The sequence below is a fragment of the Octodon degus genome, unplaced genomic scaffold (genome assembly GCF_000260255.1).
Source record: "Octodon degus isolate 3935 unplaced genomic scaffold, OctDeg1.0 scaffold00153, whole genome shotgun sequence".
NCBI lineage: Eukaryota > Metazoa > Chordata > Mammalia > Rodentia > Octodontidae > Octodon > Octodon degus.
This window is the reverse complement of record NW_004524729.1, coordinates 812,645-835,623: the sequence shown is the minus strand read 5'-3', so window position 1 is coordinate 835,623 and position 22,979 is coordinate 812,645. Positions and strand designations below refer to the sequence as shown.

At 59.4% G+C, this 22,979-nt stretch overlaps 2 protein-coding genes across 6 annotated transcripts in view; one reads left to right on the top strand and one right to left on the bottom strand.

The window, feature by feature from the left end:
* The window catches only part of Ttll12 (tubulin tyrosine ligase like 12), a 32,613-nt gene that overhangs the window by 1,691 nt on the left and 7,943 nt on the right, over positions 1-22,979 (top strand). The window contains exons 2-14 of one of the 4 annotated variants that reach the window (XR_002818300.1): positions 1,962-2,131; positions 3,621-3,819; positions 4,351-4,510; positions 4,598-4,731; positions 6,498-6,574; positions 7,866-7,982; positions 8,071-8,265; positions 9,106-9,217; positions 10,574-10,725; positions 11,100-11,181; positions 12,435-12,503; positions 13,004-13,142; positions 13,381-14,008. Coding sequence is in view for 1 of the 4 variants with exons in the window: in XM_023702455.1 (XP_023558223.1) it covers positions 1,962-2,131; positions 3,621-3,819; positions 4,351-4,510; positions 4,598-4,731; positions 6,498-6,574; positions 7,866-7,982; positions 8,071-8,265; positions 9,106-9,217; positions 10,574-10,725; positions 11,100-11,181; positions 12,435-12,503; positions 13,004-13,142; positions 13,381-13,532 (1,758 nt within the window). In the remaining 3 variants the exon portion in view is untranslated. Of the gene's footprint in view, positions 1-1,961; positions 2,132-3,620; positions 3,820-4,350; positions 4,511-4,597; positions 4,732-6,497; positions 6,575-7,865; positions 7,983-8,070; positions 8,266-9,105; positions 9,218-10,573; positions 10,726-11,099; positions 11,182-12,434; positions 12,504-13,003; positions 13,143-13,380; positions 14,323-22,979 lie in introns of those variants that run through there. The other 3 variants (XR_002818299.1, XR_002818298.1, XM_023702455.1) reach the window with 3 other exon arrangements.
* Positions 15,851-22,162, bottom strand: Tspo (translocator protein). Of its 2 annotated transcripts, none has more exons than XM_023702457.1 (4): positions 21,998-22,162; positions 17,664-17,864; positions 16,654-16,792; positions 15,851-16,225 (listed from the first exon to the last, which is right to left on the bottom strand). In XM_023702457.1, the coding sequence occupies exons 2-4, from the start codon at positions 17,843-17,845 to the stop codon at positions 16,037-16,039; spliced, it is 510 nt and encodes a 169-aa protein (XP_023558225.1). In that variant the 5' UTR covers positions 17,846-17,864; positions 21,998-22,162; the 3' UTR covers positions 15,851-16,036. The 2 variants fall into 2 exon arrangements, with proteins under 2 accessions (XP_023558225.1, XP_004642503.1); XM_004642446.2 differs by lacking the exon at positions 21,998-22,162 and adding an exon at positions 21,883-21,991.

Genomic DNA, 22,979 nt, shown 5'->3' with positions numbered 1-22,979 from the left:
TCACCCAGCCGGGTCATTTGCCTGTTGCTATGTGGGCACGAGGGGTGGTGACATTAGCTTCTGGCTCCCTTGGGACTAGGGTCTGGACAGAGCTGTGAGAAGAAGCCTAGCTGTGCCCGCTGCTCCTGCCACCCTGCCTGCTATGCCCTACCCAGGGCAGCGGGTTTTTCCATTAATCTACTGAGCCATCACTGGTAGGGCTGAGTCCCACGATGCCAGACGCTGACCTGCAGCCCTTGTCTCTGTGAAGCCGTGTGGAAGCCAGGTGTTCGTGGGAGCTCACCAGCAGGGAGCTCATGCCCCTGGTGTCACATCCTCCGAAAGAGGGGGCAGTGCCAGGCATGGTTTGCATACCTGTAATCCCAGCACTGGGGCAGGTGAAAACAGGAGGATCACTACAAGTCCAAGCTACGTACCAAATACATAGATTTTTTTTAAAAAAGAGTGGGTGGAACTTTTAAAACAACTGCCAGGGCTGGGTGTGGTGGTGCGTGCCTGTAATCCCAGCGCTGGGAGGCTGAGTCAGGAGGATCCCTGTGAATTCCAGGACAGCCTGAACTGCATAGTGAGACCCTGTCTCAAAGAGACTAAGCAAATAAATTAATTAAATAATTGCCAGTCCCCCTGTGTGGGCTGCCAACTGCAACCGCTGTCCTTGTTAACCTCCCCAGCAGCTCCTTCAGCCCCATTGGGTGAGGTTATGGGCTCCGCATGTCTGCAGTGTCCTCCAGAAAGTTTGGGGTGGAAGGCAGGCTTTGGGACACTATGGGTGAGGCCTGGGTTCTTCTCCAAGAGAACGCCTTCCATCGCCCAGAGCTGCGGGCTCAGGGCTTCACCTCGGATTGTGCCTGCCCATCCAGAAAGCCTTGCCAGGCCCCAGGCACAGAGCACTTTACCAGAGCGACACTCACAAGGCCTGCCCTGCCCTGCCCTCGCTGCCTGGGCACGCATGATTCATCCTCGGCACCTAGCACAGTGCCTGCTGGTCCTGCCCCCCACACAGCCACTGCCCAAGTAGTTAGCTGGTTTCCAACCACTGCAGAGTGGAGAGAGGTTTTAGGGAGGAGCCAGCCTTTGCTGAGTCCCTGGGGAGGCCAGGGCCTGGTGGCAGTGTTTCCTCCCCTTCTTCCAGTGGTGCTAGAAGGCGGGTGACACCCTGCTTGCCTTGAAGCGTGATGGGGGGACCAGGTGCTGCCAGAGCACTCACTGGTCCAAGCCGTTAGTGTGTTGACCATTTATTTCATTTTCTCAGCAGCCCTCTGAGGTGGGCCCTGTCCTCCCCCAACACATGAGGAAGCTGAGGCCCAGTGGCTGAGTAACTGTTGAAGGCCCACCTACGTGGGAAGCAGCAAAGCCAAGAGTCCCCACCTTGGCAGTGCAGTGGCACCCGGGGTTAGGGTTCCCTGGCCAGGGACACCCAAGCGCTAAGGCCTTTGTCTTCCCACCACACTTCCCCCCAACAGAAGAGCCCCAGACCCCCTAGGGGCTGTCCCCTGAACCCAGAAGGTTTGTGGGTGGCAGGAGACCCCCAGGGGCCAGTCAGCTGCCCTCCAGTCAAATTAGGCCTGGTGAAGGAAGTGGAGATGCTCCCTGGTCACTGAGGTCCTGAGTCCTGGTTGCCTCCAGAGGGATCAGAGCCACCCTCAGCCTTTGGGACTTTCCTGTCCCTGTAAAGGAAGAGACCTAGCTAGGGATATGCAGTCACAGCCAAGCGTGGTATCCTATGTGGGCCAAGGCCTTCGGTGACAGCACGGAGGTGCATCCTTAGGAGACCCAGTTTCCCTACCTGTCTGGTTTTATGCAAAAATTGGGTGTAATTAGGCCCTGCTTCTCAGCAGAGTTCTTCCTGGAGCCCTAGTCATAGCCCATGGAGAGCCAGAGCCCGAGTCCAGGCTCACAGGGAGAGGGTAGGGGTGGGGTCCCCGTCCACACTCCCTGCTGACCCGTGCTCTGGCCCCCAGGTTTTCGATGCCGGTGAGAAGTTTGGGATAATGCAGGTGGAAGAGGCAGAGGAGGAGGAAGAGGAAGCCACCAGGGAAGCACGGAGGAAGCAGCCCAACCCAGGGGGCGAGCCCTGCTACAAGGTCATCGTGACCAGCGAGAATGGGCTGCAGGCTGACAACCCCAACAGGTAAGCCACAAGGCTGCGCATGGGTTGTGTGCTTCGTGACATTCGGGCGGGCCTGACCTCCTGTTGGACCATGGCTTGGCAGCAGTGTCTCCACCGAGGCTCTTGGCAGGCCCACAGAGCATGTCTCACTTGTCCTAGGGGGCACCTCTCTGTGACCTTCTGGTGCCCAAACAGTGGCCGTCCTCAGACACTCCCACCTGCAGCACACGGCACCGAGCCAGGCTGGGTTTGGAGTCTGATGCACTAACTGCCGTTCCCCTGCTCCTCTGAGCTACAGGGATGCCAGGCTCCGGCATGCTCTCCTGGCCTCCCACCTGTCCCGGGCCGCGTCGGCACCATCAGTGCAGCCACCCGTGCTCTCTCCCCGCCCCTGCCGGGCGCACATCCTGGAAGACCTGGCTCTGTGCACTGCTCCCAGCACAAAGCAGGAGTAAATCTCCACTTGTCTCAGGCTATGCAAACCAACATAATAGCAGCACAGTGGAAGAAACGCTCCCGATGTGAGCCTAAGGACTGGACATTTGCCATTCCTTGCATTTTGAGGGGAAGACCGAGCAAGGTGCTGCCTTCCCTGTCCGAGTCCTAGGTGCCTGAACCCGCTGCCCGCACAGGGCTCCGGCAGAAACCTGGCAGCCTCCTCCACCCTGGGATGAGAGGACAGCCCGCCTCAGGTGTAGGGAGGGCTGTGGGCCTGTCTGCAGTACCCTCTCGCTGCTGAGACACAGTGCCCGACACACAGTTATCTTGGTGCATGGTTTGTAGACGGTTCAGTCTGTGGATGGCAGGTTCCACTACAGGGTGCCATGGGCTGCTGCGGAGGGCACTGGCTGAGGCGTGGCAGCAAAGAGAGTGGCTATTGAGGGAGGAGATGGCCCCGGGCCCCACGCAGAGTGATGTACCACCTCCCTCAGGCTTCACCTCCAACTCTGTCTTGAGCTGTAAACGAGTGTCACGCCCCAAGATCCAGTCGCCTCCCAAAGAGACTGGGGAGGTGGGGCATCTAAATATGAAACGAGGCAGTGCCTGAGTCCAGGAGTCCTGGACATGCGCACCTGTCTGCCTGTGTGCACGGGTGCACATGCGTGGGGCCTGTGAGGAGCAGGAAGGCAGCACAGGCCCGGGCTTCTGTTAACATCAAGGATTGCTGCTATTTGTCACAGCGCTTAGCACGGTCAGCATCCCAGATGCTTGGGCCCACATGGTGGATTCTCGTGGTCACAGGAGGTGGGGACCCTTGTTGTACACTTTGGAGATTAGCGGAAGAAGGGCTTCGTCGGAGCCACACTGACTGAGGGCTTAGCAGGGGCCTGGCCCTGCCCAGTGCATCCTAGGATTGTGCACAACCACCACACTGGGGAAGCTGACTGGAAAGGATAGGGTGCAGGGGCCTGGGCACAGCCCTGCCGGCTTCCTCTCCCTGCTGGGCCTCCTCTCCCTTTCCCTTTTTGCCACGCCTGCCTGGCAGCTCATGTGTGGCCTGTGCCTGCAGCATCTTCCTCATCGACCATGCCTGGACATGTCGTGTGGAGCACGCACGCCAGCAGCTGCGGCAAGTGCCGGGTCTGCTGCACCGCATGGCCAGCCTGATGGGCGTCGAGTTCCACGGCGAGCTGCCCAGTGAGGACGTGGTGGCGCAGGTGCTGGAGGAGATGTGGAAGTTCAACCAGACCTACCAGCTGGCCCATGGGGTAAGCCACCAAGTGCCCGGGAGTGACCTGTGCTCCCCAGGGCCCCCGGCTTTCTCCTTTCCTCAATGCAGTCTACTCAGACCCACACAGCTGGCTGCCCTGACCCTGCTCTTCTAATTCCATCAGCTGGTGGGTCCTCACTGCCCTTGAGAAGACAGTCCCTCAGCATGGCTGTGGGCCTTCATCACGCCACCCGGAGGTCCCCCCTGGCCATCGCCGTGCCAGACATGCTTGCTTCCCTGATTCTGCTTCAGTGCCACCTCCTGCAGGGAGCCTTCCCAGACATGGCATACCACAAGCCCAGACACATCCATGTAGCTGCTGGCAGAGGCCTGGTGGCCCATGCTGATACACAGCTGGCCGCACAGTGCTCACACGGCCCTGCGTGTAGGGGGAGAGCCATACCTGATTATTCACTTGGGTGCTTCCACTGCGCCAGGGTGGACAGGCTGGCTGTAGGGCACAAGGCAGTTTAAGCCTGGGCAGGGGCGGGGACTCCTGGACAAGGGTTGCCACTGTGCCCACCCACAGACTGCCGAAGAGAAGGTGCCTGTGTGGTACATCATGGACGAGTTTGGCTCACGGATCCAGCACAACGACATACCCAGCTTCGCCACGGCACCGTTCTTCTACATGCCGCAGCAGGTGGCCTACACGCTGCTGTGGCCCCTGAGGGACCTGGACACAGGCGGTAAGTCCAGTGCCTGCCTGCCTGCCCAGAGGGTGGTCTTCGGTGGCCTCTCGTGCCCCTCTGACGGGCACACCTGTCTTGGTGCAGAGGAGGTGACCCGGGACTTTGCCTACGGAGAGGCAGACCCACTGATCCGGAAATGCATGCTGCTGCCCTGGGCCCCCGCCGACATGCTGGACCTCAGCTCCTCCACGCCTGAGCCGCCCGCTGAGTATTACCAGGTGTGGCCCTGCCTCGGCGTCCCACAGCCTGTAGGCTTAGTGGCTTCTGGAATGTTCTTTGGTCACTCAATGAGAGTGGATGCCAGCCAGGGCCAGGCTCTCAGAGCGCAGGCAGGAGTCAGCTGGGGCCACACAGCCTGGACCCTGTCCTGTTTCTGGTCCCTTGACGCCAGCAGCTCGGACTTTCTTGCCAGGGATCAGGCTGCATGGCGGTGCTCTTGACCCTGTGGTGGTCCTCAGTATTGAGGGGAACTGGTCCCAGGACCCTCACAGATACCAGATTCTTTAGGTGCTCAAATCGTTTGTACAGTGTCTGTGTGTGGTTTGTACACGTCCACTCGAATACTTTAAGCCATCTCTGGGCGGTGAACAGTTTTCTCTGTTGGTTGAATCCAAGGGTGGGGACCTCTGCTACGGAGGCCAATGCGTGTCCCAGTACACAGCACACCCTGGCAGGGAGCCCTCTGCAGTGCTGAGCGCAAAGCCCTGGTCCCTCTGTTGGAAAGGCCTAGCCGGTAGCAAGGGTGAACGCAGGACCAGTGTCAAGAGCTACCCGTTAGGGTCTGAGGCCCCAGGCAGCAGGGGTGGCGGTAGGAGCACGTTCTGTTCGAGACCTTACATTTCTGTTATGTTCATTTTACTGAGATTGAGCAAATAGAGGTGAAGTAACACAGCGTCAGTCACACAGCCAATAGGAGAGCTGGAGTCCAAAACCAAGGCATGGAGTAGCTCCATGGCAGAGGCTGCAAGCCCTGCACCCTGTGTGTGAGGTCACGTGGCCGGGACAGAGCATCTGGTGCTGTCTGAGGGCCTAGGAAGGTGTGAAGGGACAGGAGCTGGTTAGCTCGCTGGAGCTCTGTCCTGTGGCACCTCCCTGCTATGGTGCAGAGTGGGCGCAGCCTCCAGCACCTGCACCTGCACCTGCACCTGCACCTGCACCTGCACCTGCACCTGCTGGGTGGGGGGTGCTTAGGGACCCTTGGGCTGCAAGTGGTGGGCACAAAACCGGGGCGGGGTGACTTGGGGCCAGTTGTGTCTTAGCCTCAAGGCTGTTTGTCACTGGAAGCCCATCGCTATGTGGGCAGAGTTAGGAGTGAGACACTTAGTCTGCAGGGCCGTGTTCTCCCGCCTGGCCCTGCACTGGGCCCTGGTACCCCTGTGCTGTTCAGCTGTGCTGTAGCAGACAGCTCTAGAGCTTAGCGGCTGCAGAACCCAGCACAGTTCACCTCACGGTGTCCCACCCAGCCCCAGCCCTGTGCTCTCGGCCCCCAGTCCAGGGCCACAGTGTCTAGTGCGGGGGCTCCGCTCACATGTAGTACTCCTGTGCCTGGTGCGTCAGGGCCACCCTTGGCAGAGCCCTCAGCCCTCGCCTTTTCTAGGAGTGATCCAAGAGAAGGCAAGGAGGACACGCGGGCCTCTGTGACAGCTTCGAGCCGTGCCCGGTCACTGCCCCAGTGTCTGTCCATCTGCAGTGGCAGCTCCCCAGGCTGGACTCAGGGACAGGCTTTACGCCACCCGCAGCCTAGGCGGGGAGTGGTCACAGGGACAAGCTGCACTTCCTGTTGCCTTCCTGTGGTGGTAGCGTTGAGAAGACCAAGGAAGGGCGAGGCAAACCTTGGTCTTAGAGCACCAGTGGAGAGCCAGCCGGGACGTGAGGAGCCTCAAGCCAGAGCCCCAGGGGCTGCTGGGTGCTGCGAGTGGGGCTGTGGCTGGCTGGGTGGCTCATGTCCTCGAGCCTCTTTCTACCTTGACGTGTCTCCTTCTAGGCCATTCTGGAGGAGAACAGGGAGAAGCTGCCTCTTGCCATCAGCCCGGCGCCCCATCCCCAAGAGCATATCTTCAGGTATGCAGCTCACGCCAGGCCTCCACCACCACATCCTGTGCTCACCGTGCTCCTGGCGCCTGAGCAGGGCCTGGCGCCCAGTGGTGCTGCAGTGGAACAGCAGGAAGAGGGGGCAAAATGGGCCCCTGGAGAGGGCCGGCCAAATAGCTCAGCGGATTAAAGTGCCTGCAAGCAGGCCCAGGGGCCAGAGGTTCAATCCCCGGGCCTGCTGTGCCAGCCCCACCCCTGGGGCGTGTTGAGACAGAAATTGAGACTGGGCATGGTGGCATACACCAGGCATGTGGGAGGCTGTAAACAGGTGATCACTACGAGTCTGATCTAGTAGTGAGACCCTAAACACCTGTAGACCCTTCCCTAAAATACAAAAAGAAAAGTAAAAGAAAAAAGAAAGACACCTGGAAGAGGCAGGTGTTAAACTCCCCCAGAAAGTCAGAAACAGGAGCAGGCCTGGGATCGCTGGTAGTAGGTAGGGCACCTCAGCAGAAGTGGTGGCTGCCACACCCTGGCACCCCAGCCCTTTTGCTCCGGAAATCAGCAGACCCTGAGGGCAGAGCAGAGCAGAGCAGCCCAGGCTGCATCCTGCAGCGCCCCCATTCCACAGGTAAGAAAGTAGAGGCGCAGACAACTGCGCCCATGCTGTGTTGAGCACAGCCTACTCCTCTGGGACCAGGTCAGGCCTCTGCTTCAGAGGAGCCTCATCCTCAAGGCCCCTGGACACCCTGCTCAGCTGCCCAGGCCTAGCCCAGTCTGGGCACTCTCTGGACCATTTCTCTAGATGTAGATCCAGCTGGGGCCCTGGCCCTGGCCCTTCCACGTCTCCTAGGCAGAGGATACATGGAGGCGCACCATGGTCCTCTGGCCCATGGGCAGGATCCATGTTTGCTCAACATCCTGACTGCTTGGAACTGGCCCATGCGGGCAGGCAGCGCCCAGCTTGCCCAGCTCTTGGACCCTGTGCCTCTCCTGCCTTCACACTCGCCCCATCTGCATCACCTGGCGGGGGGCTCCCAGGCCCCTTCAGGGCACCAGTGAGCTTGCTTGTCCCAGCTTCCAGAGGATGTCCCTCGCACCAGCCCCTACTTGGAAGGCAGAGTTCCTGGAATATCCCCGGGAGGAAAGGACCAACGTTAAGTAAACGTCTAAGCAGACCTGCGCTGTCTCGGCACCGTGTGAGGTGGAGGCAGAAGGGCACAAAGTTGCCATCCTGTGGCAGAGAACAGAGGGCTGTGGCCTAGGTAGGAGCATGCCCATGGGGCGTGGCGGCCCCCAGCCCGCTCTCTGCTCCCCACAGGGTCCACACGGATGTGCAGCAGGTGCTGGACCACCTCACACACCCCCGCTTCACCTTCACCACACGCGAAGCGGAAGCGGACATCCTCTACCACTTCTCTCACTTCAAGGACTATAGGTGGGGCTCCTCCCGGCCTGCGGGGACCCTAGACCGAGCCTGAGGCATGGGCCTCCCTCTGAGCCCCGCACACCTGCCTCTGCCACAGGAAGCTCAGCCAGGAAAGGCCGAGCGTGCTGCTGAACCAGTTCCCCTGCGAGAACTTGCTCACCGTGAAGGACTGCCTGGCCTCCATTGCACGCCGCGCCGGGGGGCCGGAGGGCCCTGCCTGGCTGCCACGCACCTTCAACCTGCGTACTGAGCTGCCGCAGTTCATCAGCTACTTCCAGCAACGGGAGAGGCGGTAAGACCCCATCCCCACCAGGCCAGCGGGGACCCTAGGGTATCCTGTCACCCTCCTGCACCTGCCTCACCCCATGCCCTGCCTGGCCTTAAGTCCTCACTGCTGAGCTGTAGCCTCAACCTTTAGTTTAGGTTTTTTGTTTTGTTTTTTTCTGTTTTTTTTTTTTTTTGTTTTTGTTTTTTTAACTTTGTGTTATGTTTTAAATCTAGTTGTTTTCCCAAATCCTCCTGAGCTCATAGATGGGGCTTTGGGGAAGTGATTGGATTAGGGAGATGCTTGTTATACTTATCAGTGAATTAGTCCCCTGATACCAGTGCAGTTTATCTTGTACCACTAAAGAATGAATTCTTCAGGATTTAGTTCACAGTAGTCAGCCATCCATCTGGCACCCAGAGGCCTCTGCAGCCATTACCCAAGGGGACCTGGCTACTGTTTTAAAAAGTAGCAGACCTTGGCATCACCCACATGATGCTGGTTTTACAGGCATGCAGAGTGGAAGAATTGTGAGGTTAGACTTGTACCCAGATTTCAGCAGGTCTGGGAGGCTGGGCAGTATGCCCCTGAGAGGGCAGTGTGTGAAGCTGAAAGTGCATTGGAAACCCCAGGAAGCTGAGCTGTGTCCCGCTGCAGTACTGACCGGGGGTATCAGTAGCAACTACGTTGAGGATATGATGTGTTTCTGCCCCACACAAGCACAGCCCCTAGCAAATGACCCTATGGCCCTAGAACCCAGCTGCCTTCACAGCACCTCAGTCTGTGGGAGACTGGCTGCCCCTCAGCTGCTGGGGCTGGGCCCCATTGCTGAGGGGCAGGTCTCGAGCTAACAGCCCTGCTCCCCAGGGGTGAGGACAACCACTGGATCTGCAAGCCCTGGAACCTGGCCCGCAGCCTGGACACTCATGTCACCAGGAGCCTGCACAGCATCATCCGGCACCGGGAAAGCACCCCCAAGGTGGGCCTCGGCACTGCACGGGTAGGGGCTTATGGGGCACTAGGTCGAGACCTGGGCACATCAGAACCCTTCCCTGTCCTCATCGAGGTCTCAGAAGTTCTATTTGTCGAGTTCCAATAAGTTAATTCCAATCTACCACATCTAGTGCAACCAACGGCGAGAATACCGACGTATTTGTAGGTGTGGGGAGCCCAGGGGGCCTAAGTCCAGCCATGATGGTGGCGAGCCAGAACAAAGAGCTCGACCCAGCCAGCGCAGAACCTGGGTTTTATTAAGCTCAGGGATTACTGACAGCGCGAATGGGGAGGAGTAGGTGAGTGCCGCTGAATGAGGGGGCCTGAGATCGTCCGGGCAGCGTGCCGAGAGACACACAGCAAGAGTAACCTGCGTGACACGGTTTGAGGTCATTAGCCTTTTGGGGCTGATGTTCACCTTTGATATATAATTTATTATTATTATTTCTTTATTGTCTTTTTGAGATAGGGTCTCACTATGTGATTCTGGCCAGCCTTGAGCTTACATTGTAACCCAGGCTGGTCTCAAACTTGCAACAGCCTCTTGCCTCAGACCCGTGAGTGCTGGGATCACAGGCGTGTGCCACCGCGCCTGGCAGTGTAGCCTGCTCGAGGCTCTGCACAGAGCGGCTCTCCCTCCCGCCCAGCTCACACATGCTTCTTGGGAGCTGTGGGGTGGGGCGACGCGGCCCCGTCTTCTTGCTTCAGAGACCACGCATCAGCCCCTCAGCTGCGCCCATTTGCATTGCGTAAAGCTGATTGAAGGGAAAAGGGAAAGCCCTGCCCAGCTCTGTACACATCACGCATGGGAGTAGGGCCAGATTTAGCCAACATGGAGTCGGATGAGAGTGGTGAGCCTGCTCAGAACCATCTCGGTGCGTCGGACCTCAGAATCTCCAGCGTGTCCCGGCCCTGGGGACACCTCCACCCGTCAGGAGGGCAAGGCTGGACCCAGCCCAGGGCGTAGGAGGATGATCAGGCAGCAGTAGGACACCCAGAATCACTAGGGGATCAGAAGACACAGAATGTGCCTGGCTCTCGCTCCAGCAGAGACATGCACGTGGCAGAGGCTGTGAGGAAGGGAATGCCAGGGTGTCACTGTGGGCGCCCAGGCTGGAAGATGGCTTGGGCCGGGTCCATGGCGATGCTCTTCTGTTTTCAAAACCTGAAGGCCTGATGGGGTTTTTATTTCCAGTTGATGTGAGGGCACATAGATTTGCAACCACCTAGATGGGTTGCCGCTTGGTCCAGGGCTCCTCTGGGGGTGCACGTGGAGGATCCCTGCTGGTGCAGCCCAGCACACCAGGTGGGGAGCCACTGGTGAGCCCACTGTGCCCTCTAGGTTGTGTCCAAATACATCGAGAGACCTGTCTTGTTCCTCCGAGAAGACGTGGGCAGTGTCAAGTTTGATGTCCGCTACATCGTGCTGCTGCGCTCGGTGAAGCCCCTGCGGCTGTTCGCATATGACGTGTTCTGGCTGCGCTTCTCCAACCGGTACCTGGGCACAGTGGAGTCTCTGGGTCAGGGCCCGGAGTGAGTGGGGTGTCCTTGCCCGTGGGTCAGGCAGCCTGCACTGGAGTCTGCCCTGTGCTCCTGGGAGTTTAGCAGTAGTGACCCCAGTCCTCCGCCCCCTGCGAGAGCCAAAGCCTGCACTGCAGTGTGCCTGGTGTCTGTGACAGCCATCGCCACATGAGAATCACAGGGACATTTCGTGGGCCACAGGGAATCTTCACAGTTAACCCCAAGTGTAGCTGAGTCCTACTCAAGGGGCCAAGGGGCGGGGGCAGCAGGGACAGCTGTGACTGTGCAGCTGTGGTGCGTGGAGCCTTGGAGCTCCTGGCCAACTCCCTCTCCTTGTCACAATCTAGACCCTTCGAGCTCAGTGACCTTGATGACTATGAGAAGCATTTCACTGTCATGAACTACGACCCGGGTGTGGTGCTAAAGCAGGTGAGCACTGGTGAGGCCCAGGGAGTGGGTTCCCAGTCGCAGTCATCAGAGGCAGTCTGTAAGGTGCCTGTGACACCAGCTCCTGTGTCCTCAGGGTCCTTACGGTGTTAGAGTGGCGATCGTGGCGGGGGGGGCACAGTCCGCGGGTGTGAGGAAGGCCAAACACAGAGCAGAGGGCTCTCCTGGGAAGGGGCTCCTGTCCCGACAGCACCTGTGAGCACAGGGTCGGGCAAGGAGTCACCTGGATCCGGGGTCTCCTGCATGCCTAGTGCCTCCTGGTGCATGGTACCCTGCAGTGCCCCACAGTGCTCAGTGAGGGCTGGCACTGCTGTCTGCCTGCGGAGCTGAGCAGAGCAGGAGGTAAAGCCTGTTCCCACGTGTGGTGGCTCCAAGGGACCTGCACAAGGCCAGGCCGCTCTGCATCCTCGCAGGAGGGGAACCCCAGGCCCTACACACATCTCACGCTCTGGTTGGTCTGCAAGGGTGTCAGGCAGCTGAGCAGGCCTTGCCTGTGCAGGATCAGTCCCAGGTACACTAGGACATCCCTGAACAGTTGCGACTGCTGTGTCCATAGGTGGCATTCACACAGGTCTGTGTGACTCAGTGTCCTGTTTTCTGGGTCACTGTAGTCTAGAGGAGACCCACAAGGGGAGGTGCCCATCAGAGTGGCCAGGCCAACACACACCCAGCAGGAACCTGTCCCTCAGCTGTGGCTGTACCCAGGACATCGTTGGAAGTCACCCAAGGGCGCTGACCCCCTCCCTCCCACTATAAAGCATCTGGAATCCTGTGAATGGGACACACGTCCTGCAGGGCGTGGACACAGGGCTGCCATAGGGCCTGCCCCAGAACGTCTTCTGGAAGAAACCCAAGCCAGCTTCCTCCCCTATGTGGCATCTTGGCCTGGAGAGTCTTGCTGTCCTGTGGACACTTCCAGGCCAGTGCAGTGCGATGACATAGGCAGGCCCTGCTGAGGCCCGTGCTGAGCTGGGTGCTGATTCTGGCCTGGCAGCCTCCCCGAGGCAGCATTCAGTGCCTCTCCTGAGCTGCAGTCAGTTCCCAAAGGTTTCAGAGGAGGAAACTGAGGCCCAGAGTGGTTGCTCTGCTTGTACCTAGTGGTACAGCAGATCCAGTGCTTAGCCCCATTTGAACACCAACCGCTGTGCATGTCCGCAGCTCCAGGTCACAGCAGGCCCAAGCCTGTCCTCCCCAGCGTGGGCCCCAGCACAGCATGTGCACCTCATGTCTTCCAGGTGCACCATGACGAGTTCATCCCTGAGTTTGAGAAGCAATACCCGGAGTTCCCCTGGAGTGGTGTGCAGGCGAGTGCTGGGTGCCCCAGGGTTGGGTCCCTCCCAGCTGGCCAGGCCCTCTGCCTCCCTGGGGTGTCACGGGGGAGGCACCAGCCAAGCTAAGAGCTTCCCCAGGGAGGGGGTGGTAGGAGTTCTTTGGCAAAAGGCCAAAACCAGGGCTTTTGTGGCACCCCTGGGCCAACCAGCGGACTCCAGGCTCCGCCAGCCTTGGGAATCTGAGCCCACTGGAAAGCGGGCTGGACATCTCGGGCCAAGCTGCCAGGGTGCCAGGGTAGGAGATAGGCAGATTTTCAGAAGCAACTCCAGGATTGGGGCAGAGCACTTGCAAAGTGTGCAGGGGCCCGGGTTCCACGCTGACTCCAAACATGAGGGGGTGGAGGTCAGGCAGGTGGTCTTGAACAGGTGGTCGCCCATGGGGGGCAGAACAGTGAAAACTGTCCCAGGAGGCTGCTTGGGGGCCTAGTGTCAACGTCTAGGCCAAGCAGACCCCTGACTCGGCCTGTCTCCAGGCGGAGATCTTCCAGGCCTTCACGGAGCTGTTCCAAGTCGCCTGTGCCAAGCCGCCGCCCCTGGGCCTCTGTGACTACCCCTCATCCCGGGCTGTTTACGCTGTGGACCTCATGCTGAAGTGGGACACCCGCCCAGATGGTGAGGGGCTCCCCGAGCCGCAGCTCCACACCGCCCCAGCGCCATCAGCACTGCTCAGGGTGCACTTTGCCTGCCTCTAGGGGTAGAGGGAGGTGGCAGGGACCCCTGGGGCCAGGTGGGACCGCTGCCCCTACCCCGCCCCCGCTTGCACTGTGTCCCCTGTGTTTGCTGCCGAGCCTGCCCCGTGCGTGGCTGCGTGCTCCCCAGCCACCGCTGCTACCTGCCCTACTCCGCCTAGGGTCGCGAGCAGTGCAGCCACAGATCCTGGAGGTGAACTTCAACCCCGACTGCGAGCGCGCCTGCAGATACCACCCCTCCTTCTTCAATGATGTCTTCAGCACCTTGTTCCTGGACCAGCCTGGGGACTGCCATGTCACCCGCCTGGTCTAACCCATGTGGCCTGCGCCACCTGTGCTCCAGATGTCCTTTCAGCCTCGCTGAGGCAGCCTCGGTCCCTCCCTCCAGAACCACCGTCCCACCCGCACACCAGGGCCACGCAGCCTCCTCCACTGCCCCCTGCATTGAGGCCCTGTCTCTGAAAGCCTGTTCCCAACTGCCTCGTTGCAGAGGTCCTAGAGGAGAGGGATTCCCTAGAGGGTGGGCTCCCCGGAGAGGTGCTGGAGCTGTTCTCCAAGCTGCTGTGCGTGGCTCCCCAGTGGCACAAATGTCTGTGCCGGTGGGGCCGCATGATGGCCCAGAACAGTCACCAGCAGAACACCACAGCTCCAGCAGGAAGGCTGAGCCTCTGGGCAGCTGGCCCATGCAGGTCCCCCTTGTCCCTGGGGCCACAGCTGGCACTGCTGATTCCACGCAGAGTGCTGTCAGAGGTCTAGGGTCCCAGTGCTGGGCTGTTGTGATTGTTTTTTGTTTCTGTATGTGTGTATTTTAAGTTTAGGGGATGAAAATGTAAAATTTCAGTTCTTTCCTAATTTCACATTTTGTGAGGCCACTGTGCACCTCGGGTGGGGGCACCGACCCCCTGGTGGCCGGAGCTGCTTGCAAAGCTTCCTGCAAAGCTTCCCGTGTGCAGGGGAGAAGAGTGAAAGGTTTCATTTTTGAAGCTAAAGCCTGCACTTCCCACAGCAGAGCTGGACTCTTCTGTTGGCCCAAGTGGCGCCGCTTTCTGGGCCCCCTCTGCCTTGCTGGATTTGTACTACAATAAACTCAAGACTTCTGCCTCGGCCTCTTTTCTCCCGCACCCCGGAACAGCACACCAGTACAGCAGAAGCCACCCTGCGGGAGGGTTCAGGGCTCAGCCCCAAGCCTGTTTGGTTTCCAGGCACTGGTCCTACTTACATGGGTTCACAGGGCAGAGATGCAGAGCGGAGCCCATCCCGGCTGCACTTGGGCCTGCATCCTGGGGCATCAGTTTTGTCCTGGGAGTGGGGTGATGAGACCCCAGCTCCTGGTAAGCAGAGCCTTGAGGCAGGTCACATGGGGTGCGGTGGCACAACCTGCTGGCTGCGAAGTTTAAGCTCGGTGCACCATAGCTCCCCAGAGGTTAGACCACAAAGCCAGGTTACCGGGATGCCTAGCAGGGGGCACTGTCGCTCGGCTAAAATGTGTCCTTCCCTCTTGAATGAGCATGTTTGCTCCTAGCTGGCCCTCTCAGGTACATGGACACAGCCAGGCAGTTGCCCCTGGAGATGGCGCCTCTCCCATGGCTGTTCCCTGAGTGCCTGGAGGCACAGCCCTCCTGTGGGAGCTCCTCGGGAGGCAGACTGTGCCCGTAACGGCAGCTTGGAGGAAGACCCCCAGGGTGGCATTTGCAAGGCATCCTCAGTGGTGCTCTGGCTGCAGAGAAACCAGTGGTGACAGTTGTCTCAGGTGAGTGGCAATGACAGGCCCCACCCCGTCGCTCGGGTGCTGGTGGACTCATGGTTGCCACAGCTTCCCGTCAGCAGCCTGCCGATCCCTCCTGCATGGAGGGAAGGCTGCTAGGCCCCGTGCCCAGGCCTCGCCAGGTAAGCACTCCCCTCTGTCAAGCTAGCTGTACCCTCAGTGCTCGGAGGGTCTCACTAAACTAGGCCGCCCTTGAACTTGGGGTCACCCTGCCACCGCCTCCCGGATAGCTGGGGTTACAGGCAAGCGGCACCCTCTGCTGATGACTGAGCTTGCTTTTGTGAATGGCCTGGTGCAGCCTGAACCGTGGGCATGGCACCGGCTCAGACACGCTCTGCGGAGTGAAATGCAGGAAGGCAGCAAATGGCTGTGTGCTCGCCCAGCAGCAGCACGGAGGTCGTCGCAACCTAGACCCTGACAGCAGTGACCAGCAGGTGCCTGCTGCAGTGGGCAAGGGCCCCTCCGTCTCCAGGGTGGCCAGCAGGAGGTGTGTGCCTGCCAGGCATTGCTGAGGAGCCCCAGGGTTCGCAGTGCCTAGCAGGCGGCAGATGGCCATCACACATTTGGAATTCTGGGGTTTGGGGTGAGACCCCCAAATCTGGGTGGGTCTGGGCTGTGGGGGCTGGGGCTGGCCCTCAAGGGAGAGAAGCTGGTACCCAGGGGTCGCCCAGCACCCCCAGCTCTGTACTGGGCACGACCATCTGAGTGCCCTCCAGGGCCAGCCAGGGAAGACTGAGCCCTGGAGGTGATGTGACAGCACCACACCAGCTGTGTCCCCTGGTCCAGGCAGGGTCTCGGGATCTGGATAATCCGCCCCAGGCACCCCACATGGCCACAGCCCCTGCCCAGCCACAGAGACGGCCGTGTGCAGCTTGGGGTTTTATTCAGCTGTAAAATAAGGTACCGAGAGCCAGCTCCATGCAGGGCACAGAAGTGCAGGACCCCACTCCCACGCGGGGCGTGGCCACCCCTGCACCGATGCTGAGCCAGGCGAGTCCACCACCACAGCACCCGCCTGGTCCCAGCCACAGTCCTCGGCAGGCTGGGCACACTCACTCCGGGCTCAGGCGGCCGCCACGGCGGCCTTGATTATCCCGCCACATGCGGTAGTTGAGCAGGGTTGCGAAGGCCAGCCAGGCCAGGTATGGGTAGAGCAGGCGGGCAGCCGAAGGGCTCACACGGTGCCAGGCCACAGCTGTGACAGTTGCTCCCCCGCTGACAAGCAAGAGGTCCACCAGGGCCTATGGAGACACGGGACAGGGAGGATGAAGCTTGCCCGCCACCCACAGCTCAGCCACCCCAACCTCAAGCACATCTTCAGCCTTAGTTTGTTCAGCTGTAAAATGGCATCATTCCCACCTGATCCGCGCTAGGTGCGGGCTATGGGGACATCCAGGAACTGGACCCGGACCTCCTGCACCCCTGTGAACCCCAACAGCCTGGCCATAAACTGCCAAGTGCTCCTGGGCATGGTGACACCTGCCAGTAATCCCAGCAATCTGGGAGGCTGAGGCAGGAGAATTACAAGTTACAGCCGAGCCTGGGTCATTTAGTAACAGCCACTGCCAGCCCCTGCCCCCACCTACAGATGCTAGTGCTATGTGAGATGCATTCTCCTGCATCCTGCAGGGGCTCCCTGGGGACCAGAGAGTCACAAGGCCACACTTACCCAACCCATCTGCCGTGTGCCAAAGAAGATGGGGGGCCATGCCCAGTTCAGGGCCAGCTGCCCGGCATAGAGGCCCAAGGGGGCCACAGCCTCCTCCGTGAAGCCGCCCAGCTCCTTCCAGACCATGTAGGATCCGTACCTGCAACGGGTCGCTGGTCAGGGCAGTGCTGGGTGCGGAGGCCAGGAACCTCCCGCCTGGGACCCCGACAGTGACTGCTGCGTGACCTCAAGAGAACGGCTACCCCTCTCATCTTTGCCAGTGTTAGCACGGCACTATGAAGAGGGAAGCACAGAGGCCCTGTGGGTGGAGCCAGCCTCCTGACAGGAGGGCACTGGGGCTGGCCTTAGAGGCTGGGTAGGAGTCTGCCAGAGAGAAGAAACAAGACATGCAAAAGGGAGACCCTGTATCAGTGTCCAGGGCCACCAGGTCCTCTGGGAGTGGCAGAAGGGTTGGGCCACGTGTGACCCGCCAGGAGGTCTGGTGCCAGGATGGGGACAACATGGGTCCTGGGACCTGAGCAGAGCCATAGGGGGGCTCAGTGATACCCTCAGACCTGGCCTGGCCTCTGCCACCTGCTCAGAGAGCCTGGGGCTTACAGAGCCATTCCGGCAGCTGGTAGCGGTCCGACCTCCACTGCACCCAGCAAGGGGTGCCCTCCCCCCACTGCAGCTTGTTGTAGGGGACTAAGGCCAGGTTTGGGGGGTAGCCCCACTTGCTAGCCTGTGCCCGTGCAAGGGCCCTTGGCAAACAAGGAACTCTAAAATCAGGCATAAGTCACACAGTTGCCATGGCCTGTTTATCTCAGATGGAGACACCCAGGGTGGTGACCTTTCCCCTGTCCAGCCAGCAGAGCAGTGGGGTGAGTGCACCCCAGGTTGTTCCGAGAGCCCAGAAGAAAAAAGTTCAGTTGTGCAACCCACAGGCCTTTTCCTAGGCTGGGAACGGTGCCACCCCCGCCCCAACCGCCCTCTGCAATGGGCCTCGCGCCTGCCCCGGGGCGGTCACCTACCCCATAGCTGAGTAGAGCGTGCCCCAGATTGGAGCCAGTGCCCAGCGCGGCGGGTGCCACGCAGGCTTCTGCAGGGTGGCATACCAGCGGAGGCCCTCGCCACGGACGAAGTAGGAGCCCACAAAGCCCCCCAGGTTGGGCACAAGCGTGAAGCCCACAGCGGGCACCCAGGGTGGAGCCATGGCTGCTGTCCCAGAAGCTCTGGAAAAGAATAGGACCGGGGCAAGGGATCCATCACCCAGGAAGGATCAGCTGTGGGGTCCCTGCCACCAGGAGGCTTCCAGCTCGATGTCTCCAAGTCAAGCGCCAATCTTGGAATCCTCTGAGCTACGCTCGCAGCCCTTTTTAATTTTCTTTTGAGACAGGATCTCACTAAATTGCGCAGGCTGGTCTTGAACTCACGAGGATACCCCTGCCTCAGCCTCCCAGTACGGGGATTACAGGCGTGTCTCCTGCGTCCAGCAAGGCCCAAGCTTTATGTCCTAGCCCTTCAGTTCCTCACTGATTCCTTCACTTACCCAGAACGTGGCTCCCTCAGATCCCTGCCCCCCACCAGATCACTGAGACAGTAGGTAAAAGGCTTTACTCTCTGAGCCTCAGTTTCCCTCTGTAGAATAGGCTATCTGAAGCTCCCTGTCGTGGGCCCACCCCAGGCCACAGTATCAGGTGCTGTCTCTATACACAGCTGTGCCCCCACATCCCAAGTGGCACTCTAAAGCCACCACCCCTTCCGGCGCATTGAGGAGAGACAGTGGCCCCAGGGTCACTGTCCAACATGCAAGGAAAAGCTGAGGCTGGGAGTCCCTGGTACTCCCTGTCTCCCAGAGGATCCCAGGCCCAACAATGGGGACTCTGAAAGATTGGGTGAGTACTTCTTGGTCTTTATTTTTTATTTATATTATGGCATTAAGAATGGAACCCAGGGCCTTGCGTATGCTGGGCAAATGCTCTACCCCCAGGCCATACCACAGTCCTGGCGTACTCTTGGTTATTGTTGTTTTGAGGCAAGGTCTCGCTCTGTAGGCAGGCTGGCCTCAAACTCATGGCGACCCTCCTGCCTCAGCCTCCAAGTGCTGGGATTACCAGTATGCACCATTACACCCAGCTGGTGACTTTTTAATGACCTGAAATCTATGCTCAATAAAATGAAGAAGGCAGAACATAAAATTGAGTACAGAGTGAGCCCAGTGTTAGCACATAGCACAGCCATGCGTGTTTAAGACGAACCGAGGCAGCAGATCTCAGAAAGGAGACGGCTCCACCAGCTCAGCCCATCTGCCCCTCGGGCACAGAGCGGTGGGGCCACCAGCCACATGTCATGTCAAGCCAGCCCAGAACACCTCAGACTCATCACCTCTACAATTAGACACGGCCTCGCTCTGCCTGGGTGACAAAGGCCAACAGTGACTATCTGGGGACTCAGAAGGAGCTGTGCACAGTGTCTTGGGGCCTTTCCTAGAACTTGACTCTGGCTTGGCCAGGTGGAAGCTGGCACATCCTACAGACAGGGGAACTGAGGCCCAGAGACCTCAGGTCTCCTCCCAGTGTGCACGTGTGGCTCCCAAGGACAAACCCAGAGGGGGCCACTGTGCCCACAGAGATAGCCCTGCTCACGTGCAGTGCCGTCCTTTCCCAGGTGGACAAGGTGAATGTCTCCTTCAGACACTGATGTCACTACCCTGTGGTGGGACCCCAGCAGAGGACACCGTGGCTCTGCTCACACACAAGCCCAGTCCAAGGCTGGGCACAACTTGGGTAGCCTGAAGAGGAACTTTCTCCCCAAGGCCAGCTCGGGGCACCAGGGGCCCAGCCCCTCAAAATGCTAGCTCATAGGTGGTTTTCAGATGAACAGCGCTGCAAAAAAACACGCAGAAGGAAAAAGGGAAAGGGGCTTGATTTTCTTTGAGGACAAGGGAGAGAATGTGGGGAAGGATGAGGAATTTTTTCTCTCAACTAGACCAAGGGAGTCTGAGGCTTTTATGACCTTTTGCTTGGGCTGGAGTTTGGAGGGGATGTTCAGATAGACCTGAGGAGCTGATGGGGGCGGGAAGGGTGAAAATAAGTTATGTCCTGGGCTAAATTGGAGAAGAAGCAGGAGGCAGTCCTGGGAGCTCGGGCCTTTAAGGGTATCGGCCATATCAGATGACCACCACAATAGCAGTTCACTCTAGGGCCCGAACCTACCGCCAGTCACTAAAGGCAAAGGGGGATGAGGTGCCTTGAGGTGGAGGAGAAATAAAAACAAAACATAGTTGGGGGTGGAAGAACAGGAAGCCTGGGGTTTTCCTGCACCCAGGGTGCAGGGAATACGGGGACTCTCGGAAATATGGGAATTAGTTATCATCATTACTACTTGGGGTACTAGGGACTGAACCCAGGATCTCACACATGCTGGGCAAGCTTTCTACCTCTGAGCTACAGTCACAGCCCTTTGTATTTTTTAATCTGAGGAAAGGCCTTGTCAAGGTGTACAAGTGTGCTAGAGCCTGTGATCCTCCTGCTTCAGCCTCCCTACCAGCTGGTACTACAGGTGTGTGCCCCACATCCTGCCTTGGCACTAACTTGCAATTTCTTTTTCTTTTTCTTTTTTTGTACTGAGGAGAACTCAGCTATCTCCCCAGCCCTTTGTTGTCCTTTTCTTGAGACTGAGTCTCGCTATGCACTTCAGGGTCACCTTGAGCTCACTGTATAGCCCAGGCTGGTCTGGAACTCTCAAGGATCCTCCTGCCTCAGCCTCCCCAGGCCTGGGATTACAGGTGCGCGCCACCACACCCAGGTGCAACTTCTTTAGCCTAAAACTCACTCAAAATAAAACGTTAAAAATGAAGCATCCTGGCCACAGTGGGAGGAAGGGGCCGGGCCCTGGGCTCTGGCAGCAGGGAAGCAGCCCCAGGCTCCTGCCCCTGCCCTCCAGCTCCACCCAGGAACGGGGCTGTTTGTGCAGACAGGGGAGGGCAGGGCGCTTCCTGGGGCCTCCTGGGCACAGCCAGCTCCTGAATCACTCGCCTGAGGGGGCACGGAAGGCAGAGGGTGGGACCCACAAGCTGAGTCACCCAGGCCCTGCCAGCCGGACCAGGGAGCCAAAAGGGCCAGAAACGGGGTCGACCTAGGGCTCCAGCGGGGCGGCAGAACAACTCACAAACCCCAAAGTTTCCCCAGCCCGGAAAGGTAAATAAGACTCATGGCCACGCCCCCAGCCACAGTGCACCCCCCAGCTGGGTGGGCGGGTCTTCCCCGTCGGGTGGGCGGGTCCTCCCTGATCCCCGGGAGGAAGGGGCGGGGAAGCGAGAGCGCCTGGAGCTCTTCGTAGGCGTCAAGGTTTGGGGAACCGTTCCCCCATTTCTTCTAGAACGGATGAAGAAATCCGGGTTAAGCAGTCACAGAATGTTTGAAGTCTGTGCGCCTTCTGTGTCACCTCCCTCGGGCTGCAGCTGCCACCACCCCCCTCTGCCCGGCGCCAGGAGGTCCCTGGGACCAACAGCTTCGCTCTAACCCCTACAGTGCCAGTGCCCCAGCCTCCGAGTCCTCGCCCCGCCTAGACAACCCAGTTAGAGGACCTGGAATTGCTCCACAGAGCATGGGACGCAGGGAGCGTCCCCCAGATCCGGGGCCCATTTCCTGGGCCTCTTCGTTCCCATCCGTGAGAAGGGGCTAGCGTGTCTGAGGACCCCATTCTGAACCCCCCTTAACCAGGGTCCCAGAAGCAGAACGAAGTCGTGCCCTCTCTGGTCCGCTCCCTCCCCTGCGCCCAGCTCTCTCGGGCCTCAGCAAGACCAGGGCGCGGGAAGTTGCTTCAGGAAAAGTGATCGCTTTTTGAAAAGAGAAAGGCTTCCGGCTCTTGCAAGGTCAAAATAAGCCAAACGCAGGCGCGAGTAAGCAGTCAAAAGTCAAATAATGGAAATAAAGCGCTGAGGGTGAAAAGCAGGTTTCGCCCCCAGCCCTGACCCGCCTAGTCGTCCCTGAGGGCCGGTGCCGCCGTGCACGACCTCGGCAGGCAGGGAAAGCGTCCTGGGCGCAGGCAGAGGACGCAGGCTTTGGAACCGGACCTCCCGGTGCACGGCCGGGCTCCCGGCTCGAGCCAGCCTCAGTTTCGCTACATCCCAAGCCTCCTTTCCGCGCCTGGGATTCCCGACCCCCGCCAGGCTCGCTTCCTCTGCGCCTGGCTTCTCGCTCCCTTCCCAGCAGCGCAAACCCTCCCGGGCAGCTTCCCCGTCCACACCCGGGGGGGTCCAACTTTCCTGCCGAGTCAGGACTTGGTGGCCCAGCCGCAAGGCTCCAGCCTCAGTTTACCCTCTGGCCCTTCACCGCCCGCCTGCCCCAGCCTCTCCACTCACCCTCGCCAGAAGACACTGAGAGGTGGCGGCCGAGACCCCGCCTCGCCGGGTTCCGCCCTGCGCCCCGCCCGGGCCAGGGAGCTGGAGGCGGGCGGGCGGTCCGTGCAGTCCCCGCGGTGGCCGCGCGGGGACTCTCTCTGCTCCAGTCTGTGAAATTGGACAGCGGAGCTCAGAGAGGAAAAGCTCCTTACCCGCAGACCCCTGTGCGTCCTCAGCGCAGGGCCCTGACACACGTCCCCTCAGGGAGCCCTTTGTCCGCCTGGTGGCCTCCAGCTCGTTTGCGAAATGGGCACAGCCTGTGGGATGCCACCCATAATGTGGGCGTGGTGCCCTCAGACACATGGCGGCCCCTATTTAGCAGGGTCACCCGCACCACTCCCCAGAAGTGTGGCTCTGGTCTGCTGTCCTGGCAGTGCCCCTCAACCTGCACCAGCCTCGCTCAGGGTCTGCACAGCAGAGGAGACAGCAGCGCCGTGGCCTGGAGACTCCTTGAGAACTAACCAGAGCTGCACTGTGACTACTTTTCAAGGACTTGCGTATATACAAAATTCCTTTAATATTATATACATTTGGGGCTGGTGAGATGGCTCAGTGGCCTAAAGCACCTACTTAGAACAATTTTAGCAAAGCACAGGGACCGTGGTTCAATCCCCCAGCACCACATGCCAGCCAGCCCCGCCCCCTGGTGGGCTGAGCTGGCCACACACACACACACACACACAAATTTAAAAATATATATATACGTTTATATTATATAGGTATATTTTTTACTGTATTGGCAAACAAGTATAACACAGGCTAGATTCACCTTTTTCTTCTAATTAAAGAAAATTAAACATATTCCTGCCCCTGGAATTAAGGTGGCCCTGGCCCAGTGCCTGCTGTCCCCAGTGGAGACATCACCAGGCCACACTGGCACACTCCAGCCAGCCCTCTGCCTCTTTGCATAAGAGGTTGTGCCCGCCCTGCCCAGGGCTTGGAG